General features: G+C 39.1%; 2 protein-coding genes across 5 annotated transcripts in view; one reads left to right on the top strand and one right to left on the bottom strand.

Moving 5' to 3' along the window:
* The window catches only part of ikbkb (inhibitor of nuclear factor kappa B kinase subunit beta), a 17,992-nt gene extending 8,688 nt beyond the window's left edge, over positions 1-9,304 (top strand). The window contains exons 6-22 of the mRNA XM_034872983.1: positions 701-789; positions 1,840-1,929; positions 2,029-2,153; positions 3,409-3,516; positions 3,609-3,738; positions 3,977-4,171; positions 4,273-4,387; positions 4,725-4,848; positions 4,950-5,101; positions 5,285-5,346; positions 5,431-5,531; positions 5,613-5,662; positions 5,761-5,860; positions 6,298-6,445; positions 6,722-6,819; positions 7,166-7,259; positions 7,419-9,304. Of these exons, the coding sequence (XP_034728874.1) occupies positions 701-789; positions 1,840-1,929; positions 2,029-2,153; positions 3,409-3,516; positions 3,609-3,738; positions 3,977-4,171; positions 4,273-4,387; positions 4,725-4,848; positions 4,950-5,101; positions 5,285-5,346; positions 5,431-5,531; positions 5,613-5,662; positions 5,761-5,860; positions 6,298-6,445; positions 6,722-6,819; positions 7,166-7,259; positions 7,419-7,478 (1,841 nt within the window). The 3' untranslated portion in view covers positions 7,479-9,304. The remainder of the gene's footprint in view (positions 1-700; positions 790-1,839; positions 1,930-2,028; positions 2,154-3,408; positions 3,517-3,608; positions 3,739-3,976; positions 4,172-4,272; positions 4,388-4,724; positions 4,849-4,949; positions 5,102-5,284; positions 5,347-5,430; positions 5,532-5,612; positions 5,663-5,760; positions 5,861-6,297; positions 6,446-6,721; positions 6,820-7,165; positions 7,260-7,418) is intronic.
* Positions 8,900-19,712, bottom strand: vdac3 (voltage-dependent anion channel 3). 4 transcript variants are annotated; one of them, XM_034873021.1, is made up of 11 exons: positions 19,582-19,712; positions 15,470-15,586; positions 13,419-13,490; positions 13,144-13,193; positions 12,622-12,624; positions 11,855-12,007; positions 11,653-11,705; positions 11,292-11,519; positions 11,002-11,152; positions 10,065-10,122; positions 8,900-9,958 (listed from the first exon to the last, which is right to left on the bottom strand). In XM_034873021.1, exons 2-11 carry the CDS (start codon positions 15,582-15,584, stop codon positions 9,867-9,869), a joined length of 975 nt encoding a protein of 324 aa, XP_034728912.1. In that variant the 5' UTR covers positions 15,585-15,586; positions 19,582-19,712; the 3' UTR covers positions 8,900-9,866. The 4 variants fall into 4 exon arrangements, with proteins under 4 accessions (XP_034728912.1, XP_034728913.1, XP_034728914.1 ...); XM_034873022.1 differs by lacking the exon at positions 12,622-12,624; XM_034873023.1 differs by lacking the exon at positions 15,470-15,586 and having other exon boundaries at positions 19,582-19,711.

Here is a 19,712-nt window from a genome sequence, read left to right as displayed (position 1 = left end):
GGTCCCTGATGTTCCCAGGTGGTATTAACCAACCAACAGATCACACTTGCACATCATGGCAGTGATGTCACTTGATGGTCAGGGCTGAAGAAGATTTTTTTTAAATCTTGAGGTGTGAAGTTAGAAAGAAGTGAGCTTACCAAACCTCTGTTGCCCACTCATCTCTGCTTGAGGTTAGCCGATCAAGGCTACATTAGCCTCCACTAGCATAACACACCTGATTGTCCCACCAAACTGTCAGTGAACAAGTTGCATTGTGGGTAGAATAATGCATGAAATAAAGAATACAATATCTCTGGTCTTGCTGCAGCCATTTTGATTATTTTATTTTTCAACTGCCTGTCATGAGCCCGACAATGTTAAGTCTGAACTTTACTTTGAAGAAATCAGTTAAGGAAAATACACCAGTATAACTATTGTGTCCTTCTTGAGAATCTGGCAGAGTAAAACATGTGTTTTCACCCGCCGCTCTCCCTGTATTTAACTGTATTTGATTGTCATGAGTGCTAATATTAGCCGATACATTTTTTTTAGTTAAACTCTAGTTTACATGCAGCATTGACATCTTTCATATGAGAGAAAGCATTAATTTTCAGCAATATAATTTATCTACAATACAGTTTACAGTGCATGCCATTCTAACACTGCATTCTTCTTTTCTTCTGACTGTTATCCCTTCTTTTTCTTTTTCTCCCTTCAGCATCAGCTCTAACCTACCTTCATAAGAAGAGGATCATCCACAGAGATCTGAAACCAGAAAACATTGTGCTGCAGCAGGGGGAGAAGAGAGTGAGTTAAAGACCCTGTGAACCATCTTGTTATGACAAATTCACCCAAACCACAACAAAGAGGTCATTTAAAGGCATTTTCTCTCTCTGTGGGTTATGTGGAATAATTGCAGGAGACTTGTCTCTCTCACGTCCACATGTTTACCCTCACAAGCTGAGCATAACTTTGCTGCACTGAATATTTAATGTGGAAAACTCAATTCTTTAACTGAACCTTGCAGTTCAGGAATTTTTGGGATTGACTCGCTATAACCTTCATCGCTGGGCCTCCTTTTTTTGTGTGTTGTATCCACCAGCCTGCAGTGTGACACAGGAAAATAAACAGCAGTTATATAAATGAGGCCAGACATATTAAAAAGATTATATTTTTGTGTTTATACACATTGCTATGTTTATAGAAATGGAACCAAACAGACTTTATCTGCACCAAGTTTATAGTTTCTGGCATGATAGAGAAACAACATTCAGCATTCATTCATTCCATTTAAAATTGAGTTCTGTGAATGTATTCTTGAATCACTTATAATTTGAAAGAGTTTGACATTTTGGGAAACAAGCTTACTTGCTTTTTGCTGAAGAGTTTGATGAGAAGACACCACAGTCATATGTGTCTGTTAATACAGTATAGGGTCAGCAGGCCTTAAGCTTAGCATTGCAGGAAAGAACTAGAAACAGGGGGAACAGCTATCCTGCCTCTGTGGGACAATATTAACATTATTTTACACAAATGAAGGGAAGTGAACACCCGTTACACAAACGCTAACAAGATCTGCCTAGCAGTGCCTGTAAAGCTCACTAATTAACACGTTATAGCTTGTTTGTTTAATCCCTAGAAAAGTCTGAATAAGAATAAAACAATTTACTGTTTTAAGGGGAGTTGTGCTAAACTATTTCCTGGCTCTGAGCAGTTGCCAGGCAACCTTATACAAGATAATAATGATAACGATATTTCCCAAAATGTCACACTAATCCTAAATTATCCATTTGTAATTGTAAGATAACATTTTTGCTGATGACCATTTTTTTTCTTTATTCTCTCCCCGAATCTTAGTTGATCCACAAGATTATAGATCTCGGCTACGCTAAAGAGTTGGACCAGAGCAGCCTTTGCACCTCATTTGTGGGAACGCTGCAGTACTTGGTAAGTGATAAAAACATGGGTGGACACAATTTCCACACAATCTGCTCGCTGTTTTTTGGACAGTAACAGCTGAACCTTCTCTTGAACTTCATCCTCCAGGCTCCAGAGCTCATTGAGAGACAGAAGTACACGGTCACTGTGGACTACTGGAGCTTTGGGACTTTGGTATTTGAGTGTATCACAGGATTTCGCCCTTTCTTACCAACCTGGCAACCTGTTCCTTGGTAGTACCACCTTTATGATTTTCCTATATGTGATCCAAGTGGGAGATTTGTTTAAAATGTCACATTTATCATGAAGGAAGTGAAGTCATGTTTTCCAAAAGTAGTTAAGCAATGATGCATGTCAAATTTCAACATTTCTCCCTTCTCAAATCTAATTTTTTCTTTTTTTGCTTTTGCACCTCTGTGGCGATAGTCTAGCTTTTGCAAAACATGCTTAACAATGATGTTTTTGAATGATAAGAAATGAAAAGAAGCATTATTGTTACTTGACTGGATTGTAACACACAGGGAATAAATAAATAAATGGGAGTTGCTAAAGCTAAGAATTACAGGATATGTGGGTTCCAACGTCAATGCCCCTTATGCCTCCGTAATATGATTAATCAAAATTATTATATATATATAATATTATATATTATATATAATATGGGTTCACAGAAGAAAAATACTCTCCTATTATGGCAGGTTAAGTTCCTGGCTCAAGGGTTTAACACACTGCTTAAACCCGAGCAAGTTCCGGAGACCTACTAGAGAAATGAGCCTCTTTTCTCCCTGTTTATATCTCCTATATTTCCTCCTTAGGGGACACTCTACACTTATTTTTAATATTCTTCCAATTACTGAATTTCTTTTTTTTTTATGACCCGTTGCTAAAGTACCCAATTTATCACACACTTGTAAAACTCCATCGGCACTCCTCTCATGGCCTCCTACAGGCCTTCTCACACATTCATATAGACACGCATAGACTCACAAAACAACTTCCATTTCGTCAGCTGGCTTCTCCTGGGCCACATGTACACACACACACACACACACACACACACACACACGCACACACACGCACACACACACACACACACACCTGTGGCACGGCTTCAGTGCTCCTTTGTTATTTGCCTCTGTATGAGTGACCTTGCAATTTGGATATCAGTGCTGAGCATTTCAGAAGGAGATATGAACAGAGACATCTTCCACACAAAAACACTTTCTCATAAACTTTAGGAATTGTAGCTTGTTATGTAAATTTACACAAATTACATTTCAAAACCACACAGTTTATAATATAATATAGTACCATAATGTTGTTGTTTTTTCCTATAACAGCACGTAACATGACGTGTTCACAGGTCAGAATTACCGTAATTATAATAAACATAAAATGGGACATAAAAAAAAAAATTCTTCTCAAAAGTATGCAAGACATGCAACTCCAAGCCTTTTCTCTCATGGATTCCATCTGTATCCTTTTTAGGCATAACAAACTGAGGCTGAAGCAGGACGATGATATTGTCGTCTATGAGGACCTCTCGGGGGAAATCCACTTCTCTAAACATCTCCCTCAGCCTAACAACCTCAACAGGTGATTATATCTGTTAGAGACACACATACACATAAAAATGCTATGTAAGACTCTGATTATCTCAGTCTAACATGTTGGCTGGGGTTCAACAGTCTGTTATTAGAGAGACTGGAGAAGTGGCTGCAGTTGATGTTAAAGTGGTCTCCTCAGGAGAGAGGCAAAGACCGTGATGCTACACCCATGGACTGCTTCTCCCAGCTGGAGCTCATACTGCAGCTCAAGGTTAATTCATTCTTGCTTTATTTTACTTGTCTCATTTCCCCCTTTAGTTGTTTTGTTAAACATTACTTAGATATCACTGGTCTGATTTATAGAAAGAGTTACAGCTCTATTTCCGTCGACAAGCTATCATTGCTCAGTGTTGATGGAATTTGAAGGGATTGTGCAAATTTTTTGATTTAGACCAACACATTTACTTGTTCTTTCTGCAATGTGCTCAGCCCTTATTTTTCCCCCTCAGCTGGTTCACGTCCTGAACATGATTTCTGCTAAAATCCTGACGTACTCTGTCTCCGACGAAGAGACTGTGGCCGACCTGCAGCTGAGGATAGAGAAAGACACCAACATCCCTGCAGCCAATCAGGAGCTGCTGCTCGAGGCGGGGCTAGCCTTGGAGTCTCATGGACTGGCCATGCAGTGCGCCATAGATTACAAAGTAATATCTAAAATAAACACTGTACACACCTTCACAGAAACATCAATAGCACATTGTTAAAATGGACTGAGTCAAAGTATTATTATTATCTGCATCTATAGGAGATAGATGGGCGAAGGACAGACTTGCCTCTGGTCTTCCTGTTTGATCGTTCATCTTGCAGTTATGAACCTCAGTTTTCTCCTCGCACCCTTCCGGAAAACATCCGCTTTGTCCGTGAGTACACAACAATAAGATAACAATGTTTAAAAAAAAAAATTCTGCCAAGCTTTTCTATGTTTATGCTGCCTTCTTCTTCTCTTTTGTTGACTGCAGTTGAATCTGCCTTAGTGGCTCATATAAAGTAGGTAGAAACAAAGTTTTATAATATTTTGTTACAAAGATAATCTTCAGAAACTTGAGGAACCAAAAATGTTATTTTCTGCCTGAATTGAAAACCCAGTTTTTTTATAGGAATATACAAACTGTAATACATAAAATTACAATAAGCACTCTTTGTCTTTTGTGTGACTGTGGGTCTGTCTTTCTCTCTCTTTCTTTGTCGCTGTTATAGAAACCGACCCTAAACGCCTCCTGACTTACAGCCCTCTAAGGAGGACCTGCGGCCAGGCGTGGCACACCATCCGCTCCCTGAAGGAAGACTGGCAAAGACTGCAGCAGGGGCAGAAAGCTGCCATGTAGGACATACACAAATACACACACAAACTCTCACGCAAAAAATACACGTGCATTAACTGTTTGAAAAAACAAACACATTTATTTTTCCTCTTTCTTTTAGCATGAGCCTGCTGAGACACAACTCTTCACTGTCCAAACAGAAGAATGAGATGGTGTCCATGCACCAGAGACTCATGGCCAAGCTGGACTTCTTTACCACAAGCCTCCACATAGATATGGACAAATACCAGGAGCAGACCACCACCGGGATCGGTACTATGTTACAAAAACACGTTGGTAGATAGAATGAAGTTCACAGTACAGCTGCCAAAACTGCCTTTAATTTGTCCTTTAATCGTAATTTTGTTTATAGCTAGATTTTGTGGAAAGTGCACTTGAATGTGAAGAACATTTAAGTTTGCCACCAACTAATGATAGTCTTTTTACATTGTCTAGCATCAGAGAAACTCCTGGGTGTGTGGAGGGAGATGGAACAGACTGCTGTCAGCTGTGGTCAGGTAGAGTTGTGTGTGTTTCTGTGTATGAGTGTAGAGTATTCAGTGGGCTTTTAAAAATACTAAAACCCGCATGTGGGTGTCTAGGCCAAGGTGAGTGAACTAGAGGAGGAGATGATGCAGCTGCAGCCAGACATAGTGGATGTGCAGCGACAGCCGTGGAGGAGTGGAGAGGCCCTAGACACACTGTAAGTCTGAACCAAACGTCATTGTAAAAACAACTGCTTTGGGAGCTTTAACCCTGCTCTCTTCCCCTCTTTGTTCCTCAGTGAAGGAAAGGCCATGGAGCTGTTCCGCAAACTCCGAGAGAAACCCAGAGGTTTGGATAGCATGCATGTGTTCACTTCTTACAAAACACTCGTTACAGTGTTTCCATGTGAAAATAAACCTGGGTTTTCTTTTCCTTCCCTTGCTCAGATCAGAGGTGCCCAGGGGACAGCCAGGAGGTGGTGCGCCTGGTGGTTCAGGCTGTGCAGTTCTACGAGAAGAAGCTCAGAGACTTCTACACACACCTCAGGTACTCAAATTCTGAAAACAATTCCCAGATCATATCACAGGGCTGGTTTTGCAGTCTTCCAAAGACCAAGGGGGGGGGGGACTAAGTGATTCCTGTGCAGCTCTGCCATTACACTGTGTAACTCTAATTTGGTAATTTGTGTATCTGTATAAAAGTTAAGTAAGGCATTGCCAGAAATACTTCCATAATGTGACTGTAATGTGATGGGTAAGTGTAAGGTGACACATTGCAACACACTAATGGTGTGCAGATATTTATAAGGAAGTGTAAAGAGTCAATAAATTGAAATAAAATAAAATTATGCTGGATGCTCTGAGTACTTCTAGATCATAGAGGGGATCAAATAATCCATGGGAGGGGACAATCCTCTTGACAACTTCTTTACTTTTTGCGCCTCTGTAATGGACCACTATTTTTTGTGCGTATGTGTTATGTAGTAAAACAGCAGTGTGTCGTCAGCGTGTGATGGAACTGCTGCCGAAAGTGGAGGGTGTGGTACAGAAGATGGCTGAGAGCGAACAGGTCCTGATGGGTTTGCAGGAGAAACGACAGAGGGAACTGTGGAACTTGCTCAAAGTCGCCTGTGTGAGGATACTTTAACTGCTTGCGGACACACACACACACACATAAACACACACACACACACACACACACACACACACTCAGCCAGCTCTGCTCTCCCTTAAGGGGGATGTCTGTTGATTTCATATAATTGTATTTCATGATATGAGTAGCCAAATATAATAATTGTAGAACAGCAGCAGGTATGTAAACATTTTACTAAATTCTCAAGCACCACTTCACTTTCAGTATGTACATATCTGCTGCTACACTCATCAAGCATCATCTTTTCTTGTGCAGAGTAAGGTACGCAGCCCGGTGAGTGGGAGTCCTGATGGATTACGAACTCCCTCTTCAGTGCCGCCTCTACTGACCCCCAGACACAGCTTACAGCAGTTGTGAGTTCACTTACACACACACACACACACATAATGTACATACCACTCAGTGCGGTTTAAAGGACATTTTCCATTAAAGGTCACTTTTGGTGTTAAGGAATACAGAAAGTAACTTGATACTTCACTCGTCCACACAGGTATTGGTAGAGTTGTAGACAAAGACAAACATCTATTTTGTATAATGACAATCTCCTACAAACTTTTATTTTGCTTTTACGCACTCCCCACCGTTCTCCATCATTACCAGAATCTTTCAGAGAGACATTAATTTCCTGTACATAATCATAATGTTGATGATAGTTTCTCCGTGTAACATCTGCATTAATCACTTTGGGTGTGTCTGCAGTGACGAGTCTCTTGTGGAAGAGAGCAGGACCTTTGAGAGTCGGCTCCAGAGTTTGCTGCACGACACCATCCAGGAATCAGAGAGCAGTATGGAGGTACATACGGGCTCACACTTCCTTTGTCAGCGCTCACGCTCGTTTTGTTGTAATACCAAGCAGCTGTCTGGTGTAGTTTATGATCATTTTAATTGTTGACTGTATGTTGATTGTATGTGTGTTGACTAATAAGAAACACAACTCTTTGTTTTGCTCTAGGTGTTGAGGGAGTGGACCTGGCTGCAGGGAGGCCAGAATTTCTCCAGTGACCTTGCCTAAATTGTTTTTGCCTACATGTAGTACTCTACTGCCTCTGTGTGAATAGGATGTCAAACTACACAAGGATGTGGTAATAGCTGGTCTTTTTAATAATATGAATGGAGTAATAGCTGCTGGTACATAGTTGCTTAATGAGATTGAGGAGTAGGTAAACCTACTTCCAACTCCTGTCTGATGTAAAGAAAGAGGCTCTAAAGCAAATGTATCTCGGATTGGAATGAGATACATTTATTAAAGCAAGATCTTATTCACCCATTTATTTTAACACAACATTAAATATTTTTGGGGCTAAAGCTGCACTTTATAATAGAAATATCAACTATTTCATTGGCACCAGTAATTGAATCTGATGATTGTAACATAAAAACCATTTAGAAAGTCCCAGTCTGACCATACCTACATACATTCCTGCAAGGTTACAGTATGAGAAGAGGTCTGCACGCAGTACAAAGCCTCACACAGAAACTGTTATAAAACAGCTGGCAGACATAGTAAAAGTAATTTTTGAGAGAAAGTGAAAAAGAATTCATGAATGTAAAAATGTTTTACCAAAATTGACAGACAGAAATAATTCTGTTTTGAAACTATTCCTTTTTGTTACATTTATTTGAACGTGTTTGGTGGATTTTTATCAGAAAACTACAGATTATATTTTAAGATTCATGCACATTCATTAAACGTTAAAAAAGTTATATTCTAAAGATATTCATTGAAATGTGTTGTATGTACCTAGTATGTAAATATGTATCCATTTTTGTGTTTCTCACTGGACCAATATTTTTTATTACAAATTTTATTTTAATCAGACAGTCATTGAACAAGATGGGTGCAGTTTATAATGTTACAACGACTATTATAAGTGTACGCTGAATGACATCCACTGCTAATATGGAGGGTGGACACAAAAAAGGAACACTTGTACAATATGGTGCTATCAAAAAGAAAACAAACATATCCCATATCTCTCTTGGGTTGGTCAAATATGGTCATCAAAACAGATGGTTTATAGTCTAAACAATAATTTAGAAACTTTTTCTTGTTTTGTTTAAACAATGCAAATGCAAAAATAGTCAAATTTATGGCTTTTGGCAAATCTGTGAAAGCGGCTACAAAAACATTTTATTTCACTTTACCTCTTATCATATGTAAATAGGGGTTTTCTGGATATAATCCCAACTATTGGACGTGGTCTTTACTGTGTATAGATCATACAAAGTGATAAGAGATGTTACATATTGGTGAGTATCTGTGATATCTTGTCTATGTGTGTACGCCTTTTAATGTCAGAATAACAAAATGTTTGACATTTCTACCTAAACTTTCAAAACAATTTTGTATTTTGAAAACAGTATGTTATTGTATTGTACTTTCCTTGATTTCCATTTCAATAATTCAAACCAAAAAAATAAAGATCAAGATAATAGTGTTTAACATTCTTTATTCAATTAATTCAATAAAATCAGTTTGAGGTCCTAACTGTTGACTTGATATCCTATACAAAGCACAGCCCAGATGAAGTGGTAAAGGTTGAACGGGTACAGGACACAAAACGAGACAAGACAAAGAGGTGACACAGAGTCTCAAATTACCGTCAGCCCTTTTACCAAGCAGTACCTGAAAAAGACATTTAGGCAACTGAAGGTTCACAGTAAAACTGTGTTACTGAGGTCTATTGGTGATATCAAAGTCCACTCCCTCTAAGAATGATCAGCCACTCTGTCTTTTTTTCTGCTTAATTCTGTCCACTTTTATTGCATCTGTTTACAGTCGCTGTACTTGTCAATGTGACAATATAGAGTCAAAAAACCTCCTCCTTGCCCTGAAAACACAAAATATCAAAACAACCATCCTCTATTAACTTTAATAATGTCTAAAACCCAAAGTATATCTGAACAAAAACAAGCTGACCAGACAGTCAAAAAAAGAATGTGCTTCAAATCTTTTTTCAAAACCAATTTAATAGTTTAAGACACAAATGCTCTGTTGGAAGTGCACTTTGTCTGATCAAACTGGTTATAAGCAGCTAATGTTTTTGGAGAACATGCATGAATTGCTTGTTGACAAGTTTGTTGTATTCTGATAATATCTGATCAAATATTAGAATAATATTATGGGAGTTGTAAATAATGTAAAATAAAAAAATAAATTAAAAAAGTAACCAACACAAGAACATTCTTGACTTTTAAAACTACAGTGCCGGAGGTCTTAGAGGCTGCTCTGGGTTTCAGGGATAAGGCCAACGGATATGTGTATCTGTGTGCAAACGTGTGTAGGACTCAGAAGGGAAGATGTGTTGTGTACTTGTCGCTGGGTCGACTTTATCTGTTTTTTCACATTTGGGCTCTTTATTCTTTTCTGGTGTTGCACTTCTCTCCTCCTGCTGAATCTTTACGCTTCCAGCTCGAAACCCAAGCCGACTTTGTGTCCACCGCCGTTCACGTTCTTCCCGTCAATCAGCCCTGAGAGGGTGAGCTTCACTCCTGCAGGGAGGAGGGTAAGGTTATTTAGCCATGCATATGGACTTTAGATTGTTGTTATAGAAAAGAGTAAAAACAAAAAGAAAAATATACTAGACAGTCAGCTAACCTGGCCTGAGGGTTTGTGTGTATCCAACTCCAACGAGGCAGGCGTTGTTAACTTTGGTCTGTAAAAAGAAACAAAACATTATGGACTGTTATAACATAATCCTGACCACAGCATTAAGAGAGTGAAAAGATGGGATCCGGAATGCAGTTACATAATATATATCATACATATGGACACATTAGCCTAAGGTCAACTGAGAAAATTATGGCTTAAAAAATGTACATCAGTTACACAGATGAGTAAGTTTAAGAAGTTGGTTTTTTATTGGCTCTAGGGATAGCAATGTTGGCCTATTGATCCATCAGCCCACCACTTTTGCGCAGTGTCTGCAGACTGAACTATCTCAACAACTACTAGATGGATGGACAGACATTAACTGTCTCCAGAGAATGAAATTTTCCTTTAGAGCTAAGAGCAGGCATGTTTGGGTTTTAGTGAGCTATCTTAACACCTGTTTTCATAATACTTGGTAAAAACATTCATGTCCCCCTCAGGATGAATAGTAATGACTTTTGTGAGACCCTGTGTTTCCATTCACGGGAATTATCAGGTAAAAATGTCACCATTTCAAATACTTTAATCACCAAATACCTGCAAAGCTAATAAACTCACCAACCTCAGCTGTTCTTTGCGTTTATTGCCAGTTAGAAAATGTTAACATGCTAACACACTAGACTAAGATGGTAAATATTAAAATGCATACCTGCTTAACCTGAGCATGTTAACATTATCATCGTGTCTATTAAGCATAAAGCATAAGTCTCACATAGATGCTAGCTGTCGATTCTTTGTCTTGTGAAATCTATTTCTAAGATTTTTCCGTTTTCTCCCAAATTGGAATATATTATTCTTTATGCACTGTAGCCATTGTCACTGCTAACACATAGGAGTTTTATCATTTTAAATGTGTTTATGATGTTTTGAAGTCAGTTCTTACAGACAGGGAGGCATCCTTATCCAGGTGGTATTTGGCTCCAATTCCAAAGCTTGTGTTGTTGCTGCCAGCTGTCCAGGCCAGGTGGACCGCCGTCTCTAAGTGGCTGTTCACCTTTTGGTAAATGGAGCCACCGAACTCTGTGCCGTCATTACTGAAATACAAATAAAACATAATAATGGTTAAGATTCACAGAAGTGCATAATAGTCTTAATCTGATCCCTTTTTCTCTGCCCATATCTAATGTATCCCTTCCACTTCCTGCCTCTCTTTACTGTGATATAGTGACTTACACGTTGGTGTGAAGCTGGAAGTCACCGGCCTTGTATCCAAGGGCAAAGTTGTTCTGGGTCAGTTTAGATTTGGCTGTGTCAAAAGCCAACTGGTAGCCCGCCAGCCAGCCCTCGTAGCCCAGCACAGCAGCTCCGTGGACAGTGGGACCAGACATGTCGAAGTCCAGATCACAGCCAACATTTACAAAGTCACATTTGTAGCCAGACTTCAGTTTGGCACTCTTCTTGCTACAGAAGAAATAACAAGGAAAGAAAAGGGGAGTAAGATAGTGGTAATATATTTGCAATATACATCTGTATTGATTGGCTAATGTATTCACCTATAATATATATATACATATATATATATGATTGTTCTTACCCAGTGTTGGGCACAAATGATGCATCCAAACCGAGCTTCAGGCCTTTAGCCAGCTACAGACAGATAAACAGACAACAGACCATGAGTTGATATTCTATCTGAAAGTGATGTCTGAACATTTTAATAGGCTAGTAAAGTAAAATCCTGTCATCTATTCTTTAAGTACTTAAAAAGACTTATATCTTTGTTTGTTTGACTCTACCTGGTCCTCCATGGTGATTTCTGTGGTGAGAGTGTTGTCTGTGTTCCATTTCTGGTTGAAGGTGAGACCCAGCTCATTCAATTTGTACTTGGTCTCCAGGTGGCCTCCTGACTTTCCTGTGTCAGTGTTGTTGGAGCCAGAGGTGGCAAACTCCTGAAGGACAAAGAGGGATGAAATGATGGTGGGAAGGGAAGCGGAACGGCACATTGCCATGTTGCCAGTGCCCCCATGAGGAATTCTATGCAATGACAACAAAACTGTCAGCACGTCCACATGATACAAGCCTTCCGTGACAGCGCTGGTAGTCTTAGCTTGTAGCAACACATTTGGCAATGGATTGAATGTAATGGTTTTTCATTAATATCAAAAAGCTTTAACTACAGATACTAGGGGCAGAAGGAGAGAGAAGGCATACAAGAGAAAGAAGGAAGAAACAAAGTTGAAGGGAAACAAGTATTGCTTCCCTGCTTTTTTTCTGCTGTCTGGCCAGTTATTAAAAGAAAAACAACTCATTTTCAGATAGAGAAATTAGTTGGGATATATAGGCAGGACTGTGAGGAAGACGTTGGTTGTGAGTGTATTTAAGGATTAGTAATGTTACGGCTGCGACATTTGGGGTAAGGTTGTCACTTAGATAACCTAAAGCTGCAAAGAAACACTTAGCAGAAAGCCTGCATGCACGGTCTGTACACAAACATAACTGGTATCACTGGCTTACCCTGCAGTGCACCTGTTTAATCATTACTTATGCACACACACTCTCTTACCATCTGACAGGAGCATCCAAGGAAGAAGCAGAAAAAGGAGATAAGAGAAAGTTAGAGAGAACCACACAGAGTTTACATGCTCACTGGGAAAATGAAAAGCAGCGAGACAGAAAGCAGAAATCTGTGAGTTTAGACACGGAGGGAATACATTAACAATGTTGATTTTAGTGAGGTTTGAGTTTTGTGGCATGTGGAAAACTGTACTCAAGTGATCATTATGGTTTTACCATGGCAACAGGTGTATAGCAACCCAGACACAACATGTCTGGAGTACTGAAAACTTTGAAATGGATCACCTTTTTCCCATTAGATGAAATGTGCTTGAGTGAAAAGAGTAAGGTGTTAACTTGTCAGACAATCTTAATCTGCTGACTGTGTAGCTTAAACTAAGTACATGTCAGGCAGCAAACACACTCTGATATGAAGTGCTGCAAGGCAATCAGCCATTTGTTCTGTGCAGCAGAGCGTTGAGAGAGAGAAGCCTAAACAAGTCAGAATTACAAAGACAGCAGTAGTACTTACAACACCACTCTGGGACTTGGTCTTCACATCCAGCTTTAGAATTCCATATCCTGGGGAAAAAAACGAAAGGTTGGAAAAATAACCTTTTACTGCACAGCATTGTTCTGAAACAGCTGCAGCAAAATAAACACCGTGCTTTCAAATTGACACAGGGCAAAACAACAAGTTCACTAATGTCTGTCCTATTTCAGAAATGCTTTATCCCAAACTGTTTAACTAAACAACATCATCATATCAACAGTATATGTATACATTAAGAGAATTTGTTGAGTTACCAAAGCCCTTGTTGAAGATGTCTTTGGCAGATTTCCCCAAGTCTGAATATGAAGGAGGGACGGCCATTGTGCCTGAGGAAACAGACATGCACATTAGAATAAAAGGCACATTAATTCTTTATTGCATAAATCCATCTAAATGCATAATTAAAGGGATACTCCAGCAATTGAATAATGCGCTTCCATAAAGTTGGTGGCCCTAGCATGTAGCAATGTAATTTTCCTTGCGGGATTAATAAAGTCGAAATTATTATTATCACGGGCCACGCTCCAAAAGTTCTGGAATCTGCATTTCCCATAATGCAACTCAATGGTGACTTTCATTCTCAACCTAGTACAAAGCCACATCTTACATACTCCTCCAATTTGTAAGACATTACTCCCCAACTTAACTTTATCTGTGAAATCGGTGGAATACCCTTTAAATCTAAATTCTAGAACAAATGTTACAACAACTACGAGCTGAATACCTCTTGCAAATGCATGAAGCTCTGCACCTTTGAAGAAGATAAGCAATGCAACTCAGAGAGCTCAGAGAACTTCTGAAGGCATAAATACATGTAAAGTGCTGTATTTGCTCACGCACAAAGCATCACAGATAGCGTTTTCTAGCAAATATTTACTGGCAAAAAATCATCAGTATACAGGGAGACCCTCACCATCTGAAGGGGGCCTGTCTAGGTGAAAGTCCAGCTTCTCTCCCGCCTCTCCATCTTCCATGTAAATCCTATTGATTGCATGGCAGCAGTCCATTAGCAAGCAGCAGCTGTTAAACTAATGTGACTGATTAACTGGGAGAAAGAGACCCGAAATGTACAGCAGCAAATGTTTTACTAGATCACACAGCCATCCAACAGACATTTGTCTGCAAAACTAACTACTGTCTTTCAACAGATCCCCACTATATGGGCGTATGCTATACTTGTGAAGGAAAAAAATTTAAAATATATGATGTGTAAAGAAACACTATGCAAGCCAAGGCAGTGGAGCTTACATAAGCAGTAGCAGGTTTGGTAAGTCAGTAACTTTGAGTCCTGCACACCACCGGCTCCCTAGTGTGTGCACTAGAGCCCGACCGATAAAGGATTTTTAAGACCGACACCAATATTAGGTTATTTAAAAATCCGATATTCCGATATATCGGGCAATATGTTTTTTTTTAAATCCCAAAACGCCTAACAAAACATAAACAGATTTCCCAAACATTAGTTAATTGTAGTTATTTGAGTTCTCACTAAAATAATAATAATTTGTTTTATTGTCACAACAAAACAGAGGAACATCCAAATATATTAACGTTCTGATAAATATAATGTATGAACATACAAACTTAAGATATGAAACTTAAAGTCCTTTGAACAACAACAGTAACAAAAAAAATAGTCAGTGTTGCCAACAGGGACATTGTAAACTATGCAGCGCCAACACTCATGACATGGCTGACCGTCAGTTTTTTTAGTTTGTTTTTTTAAATATTAATGGATTAGGAATCATTTATTTGTCATTTAAATTATTCTGGTAAAAAAAAAAATTTATATATACTGTATGTGTGTTTTTTTCTTTTATCCGCCATTATAGATGCTGATACCAATAGTTCGGGAAATGGCTAATATCGGCTGATAGTATCGGCCCGCTGATATATCGGTCGGGCTCTAGTGTGCACAAGACATTTTTGACAAGTAGACTTTGCAGAAGCATGTAGCGTATCCTGCACTCACTAATTAACTACAACTGGTTTAATGTTTTACTAGTGACCCACCCTTTCTGTGCTTTTGTCCTGCTGCTCCCTTCACTATTTATCTCCCCACAACTTTTCTTCAAAAGATGGAGACTTTGCTTTAGATAAAGCACCCTCTATAAGCTAATAAATCAATGATTGAGCCTGTGCAGAAAAATCTAAATGCTGTCACTGCAATCAAACACAGTAGAACTTACAAAAGATAAAAGTTGAAAATGTAACAGATAAGCAAGTCTGGCCTCACAAAATGAATATAACTGCAGCCAATGCTCAATCCAGGGATCTGTTTTCTACACACACACCCCAAACTCACCATGTCCCTTAGGTGCGTAGTGCTGACATGTCACACAATGGCCTTTGTTGTCTGCCTGATCCCCTTTTCCTGTCTTGTCCTGCTGCACCTCACACCCCACTCCTTTCTCTGCCATGTCTCTTCAGAGGAGGGAAGTGCAAGGACGGACAATAGAAACATTTGGCAAGAAGTGTGGCACTGTTTTGACCGCAACGGTGCACAATATGTGGATATGTCTGCAGCTGCCGTGAATATTAGCATGCTTCTTTAGCATTCAGTCAGAGCTCAGAGGTCCCCTTTCTACGCAGCTAACTGGTCAACTATTGCATAACATTTAACTGTTAGTGCACAGGCTAGCAGATGATGAACAAATGTACTTTGTGTTCAGAATGGGAACATGATAAGGCCTATGTATAGCCCCTGTATGGCATTCATTTTTATAAGACAAAGAATACCGATTAGCTGCACAAAGGGAACAAAACGATGATCTGGTGAAATATGCTGCTAACAAAGGCACAGAAAACACAGCACATCATACAAGTAAGCATCTGTCTAAGGGTATTACATCAACAATATGTTTAAGCAGCTGTGATGCAACTTGGTTTCACAGTGTCCTTCGCCTCTCACATGTCACCAATAGGCAAGATGAGCAGAGTCCTAAATGTAGAGTAATCTCAATAATCTCTCCAAATGTGTCTTTTCCACATTCAAAGTTGGTGTAGTCCTCTAAACCCTGGCAAACTTATTTCAAATGTAGGGGTTCCCTGTTATGATTAAAATATGCAATAACAATGTTTAATATCGCAATAATAAACAAAACATTAACCTGTACTCATAAAGTGTACTCAAGTGTACTCATAGCATGCCTCTTTGCTGCTTTCAGTTTTCTGCTAAAATACAACAGATTGCTTATTGAGTAAATAAATACTTGTTGAAGATATACAGTATCAAATCTCTGTATAATGAGAAAACATACAAACTCATACGCAAAAGGCACCGTTAAAAAAGTTACAATTTAGAGAGCAGTTTTCTACTGATACTCTCTTTCAATTGACTCAAAAAATCCCTTATCCCTTGGGCGCAGTAGAAATAAACACGCCTAAAAATCATCACCTTTTAGCTTAAGCTTGTTGACAAAAAGTTGCTTATTTACACATACAGCAGTTACCATTAGTCAGCTTTTTTCCAAATGAAATAAGCCCCACCCACTAAAAACCAGGCCAACAAACCCAGAGACAAAGACCAGAAACATCCCCACATGAAATGACTAAATCTGATGAAATGTTTTAGTCTTGTAGGACCCCTTCACTTGTAGTAAGACACTGATTGAGAACATTTTTCAGGGCCTTTAAGACCCCTAGCTTTCTCACACACAGACCTTGGACCATAAATCCCAGCATGGGTAGTAAATCCTGTCCATCTCTGCTGTCTAAGCGTTGCTCTTTATTTCTCAAACGGTAAGCAAATGTGTGCCAGCTGACCTGCATTTTGCTGACCATGTGTAAGTTCTGGACTGTCTTTGTCATTTCACCCAACAGATTCTGCAATCACTCACCTCCTCCAATACGCAGTCCATTTTTTACCCTTTCCCTTCTGGCCAACATCCATCAGCCTCAACACGCAGCTCTAAATTTAGCCCAGGTGAACCTAACACTACAACACATGTGACTAGGGTTTCAGCATGTGTCCTCCTCCAGGTTCAGCCTATTAAGGTCTCTAAGGAAACAGATTCATTTGTCTCCATGCTCCATACTGTATTTATATACAAACAAACTCCAGCTACCAATCTTAAGACTTTCACACACAGCAACAAAATGAAAACCTTGACTGAGCTCTAAGGTCAAAATGACACCCATAAACAACAGTGGTATTGGAGGGGATACTGCTTCCACACAGACAACAAGATGACTAGAATGTCAACAATCAAATACAGACAATATCTTTAAAACAGTACAAAGTCTGTAGTTTGCCAAATAGCTATTTTTCTATGTTAGTGTAACATAGAAAACGCTGTTTTATGTGCTTGTCGTAATTTAGTCTTGAGAGATTGTTGTGTACAGAAAAAGCAGTTTGATCGTGACACACATACCATTGTGTGGCATATTTAGACCTCATATATTTGACACCTACTCTTAAAAATCGGGAACAGCTGTTAATGCGTTATATACACACAGCAAAATTAGTGTGAATTGCCAATTTGTTGATTTGAATTATAACCAGTTGACTGATTGGAGATCTGTGTGTCTTCTCACAGAGCACTAGTGTGTTACATACACTCTGATTGATTTAAACAGATGGTTACTCTTGATTCTGACTACCTATGATTGTATCATTATTGAGAAATCAATTGAAAAGTATAATGTTGAACAGCAAACTGATGTATTAATTAATGTGTCAAACGTAAGTGTTCAATTTGTGTTGACGGAAGAAAAATACTTCTTATATTTGTAAAGGTGATGCCAGTGTGTTGGATGTTTTTATTTAATGTAAATTGGTTACTGGTTATTCAACTGTCTTACTATTTAAAGACACACCATTTTTGCAATAGTTTTGACATCTATTCAATTGTTTAGTAGTTTAAAAACCCATCTGATTTTGCCCCACCCCCCGCTATTGAGCAGATACTGAACAAAAAACTATAAACAGGCAGTTACCCAACACTGGCCAACTTTTCAAATAAGGTTAAACCAGAGCAAGTGTGTGTAGCATTGATAGTAGGAATGTGTGGGTGTGAGATAAGGTCAAGTGCACTCATGTTACACTAAGACAATTTATAGCTTGAATGTAAAGAGCTTGAGGTAGTGACAAATCTGTTCTATAGTGTGATTTGTTCAGCATCCAGGGGGTTTTAATGTGTTTAATGACAACAGTTAAGGCTGATGTGTGAAAGCATCTGTTTACCAGTGTGATTGGGTCTTGTAAGTAGGGCGGGGGCAATATATTGATATTGATAAATGAGGCTAGATATCATCTTAAATGTAATATTGCAATATAACACAAGGGTTGTCTTTTCCTTGTTTTAAGGCTGCATTACAGTAAAGTGATGCAATTTTCTGAATTTACCAGATTGTACTAGCTAATCTATAATTTGCCTTTACCCACTTAGTCATTATATCCACATTACTGATGATTGTTAATCAAAAACTTAATTTTGTAAATATTTTGTGAAAGCACCAATTGTCAACCCTACAATGTTGCCACAACACCAATATCGATGTATTCGGTCAAAAATATCAAATAACTATGTTAGATTTCCTCCATATCGTCCAGCTCTACTTGTATGTAAGAATCACTGCAACATCCTGTAGCCTGTTGTTATTAATAATTAGTGTTGTTCAGCTCTAAGACAAATCTTGCACAGTTCTGATTTCAGAACTTTGGAGAGTGACGCTCCAAAAAAGGTCATGTATTTTCACATTTTTCCCAATTAGGGTTAAACTCTCAATGATTCCTCCAAGTCGACCATGATGTTTATTTTAACTAATAAATAACTATCACTCTGTGTCGAATAAGTGATTACATAGACAGGAGCGTGCGTGGCTGTTGCCAACAGATTACGTCCCTTGTCATGTTATTGATCATGGACCTTGTGCTTTTAGACAAACAGTCAGATAAGACGTTTAAGCGAGATTTATGGCACCACGTCGGCTATTTTAATTTGCCAGATGCGTCCACATCTGGTTTCCATTGTTCGTGCGTCCCTATGATGTCTGTTATCTGCCGGAGGAGTACCAGCCTTGCAACAGCTAACTTTTCAAAACATTTATTTTCAGCTGTCTCACTTTTGATATTTCACCGCAATAGTAAAATGCAACTTCATAACATTTACAGAGATATGACACCCTCCGTGTCCCCTGTCATCATATTTTGAGAAAACATTTAAGTAAGTATAACTCCCTTTGTGGGAATTAGTCTCAGGGGGTTTACAAATTACACTTATTGCAAATACAGGCCTGAACTGGCATTAAACCCCTGGCATTCCCAATGCTGCTGCTAGACACCCCTCATGTGTGACTCACATCTGACTGACATTCAAGCGACTATTGTCAACAGCTAATTCGTCATGCAGATAAACCGACCTGAGACAATAAGTTTTGTAAAGTAACAATTCGCTAATGTGAGTTATTTCTTACCTTTGTTAATGGGAGGGCGCGTGCAGAGTTTAACGACGTTGTTCGGTGCAGCGGGGCACAGTGAAGGAGAAAGCAGAGACAAACTCACTGGGCAGGCGCGAGTCAGACCTCCAGCCGAGGGCGGGGCCGTT

The sequence above is a fragment of the Etheostoma cragini genome, chromosome 5 (assembly GCF_013103735.1).
Source record: "Etheostoma cragini isolate CJK2018 chromosome 5, CSU_Ecrag_1.0, whole genome shotgun sequence".
Lineage (NCBI taxonomy): Eukaryota > Metazoa > Chordata > Actinopteri > Perciformes > Percidae > Etheostoma > Etheostoma cragini.
This window is presented reverse-complemented; position numbering and strand designations above follow the sequence as displayed.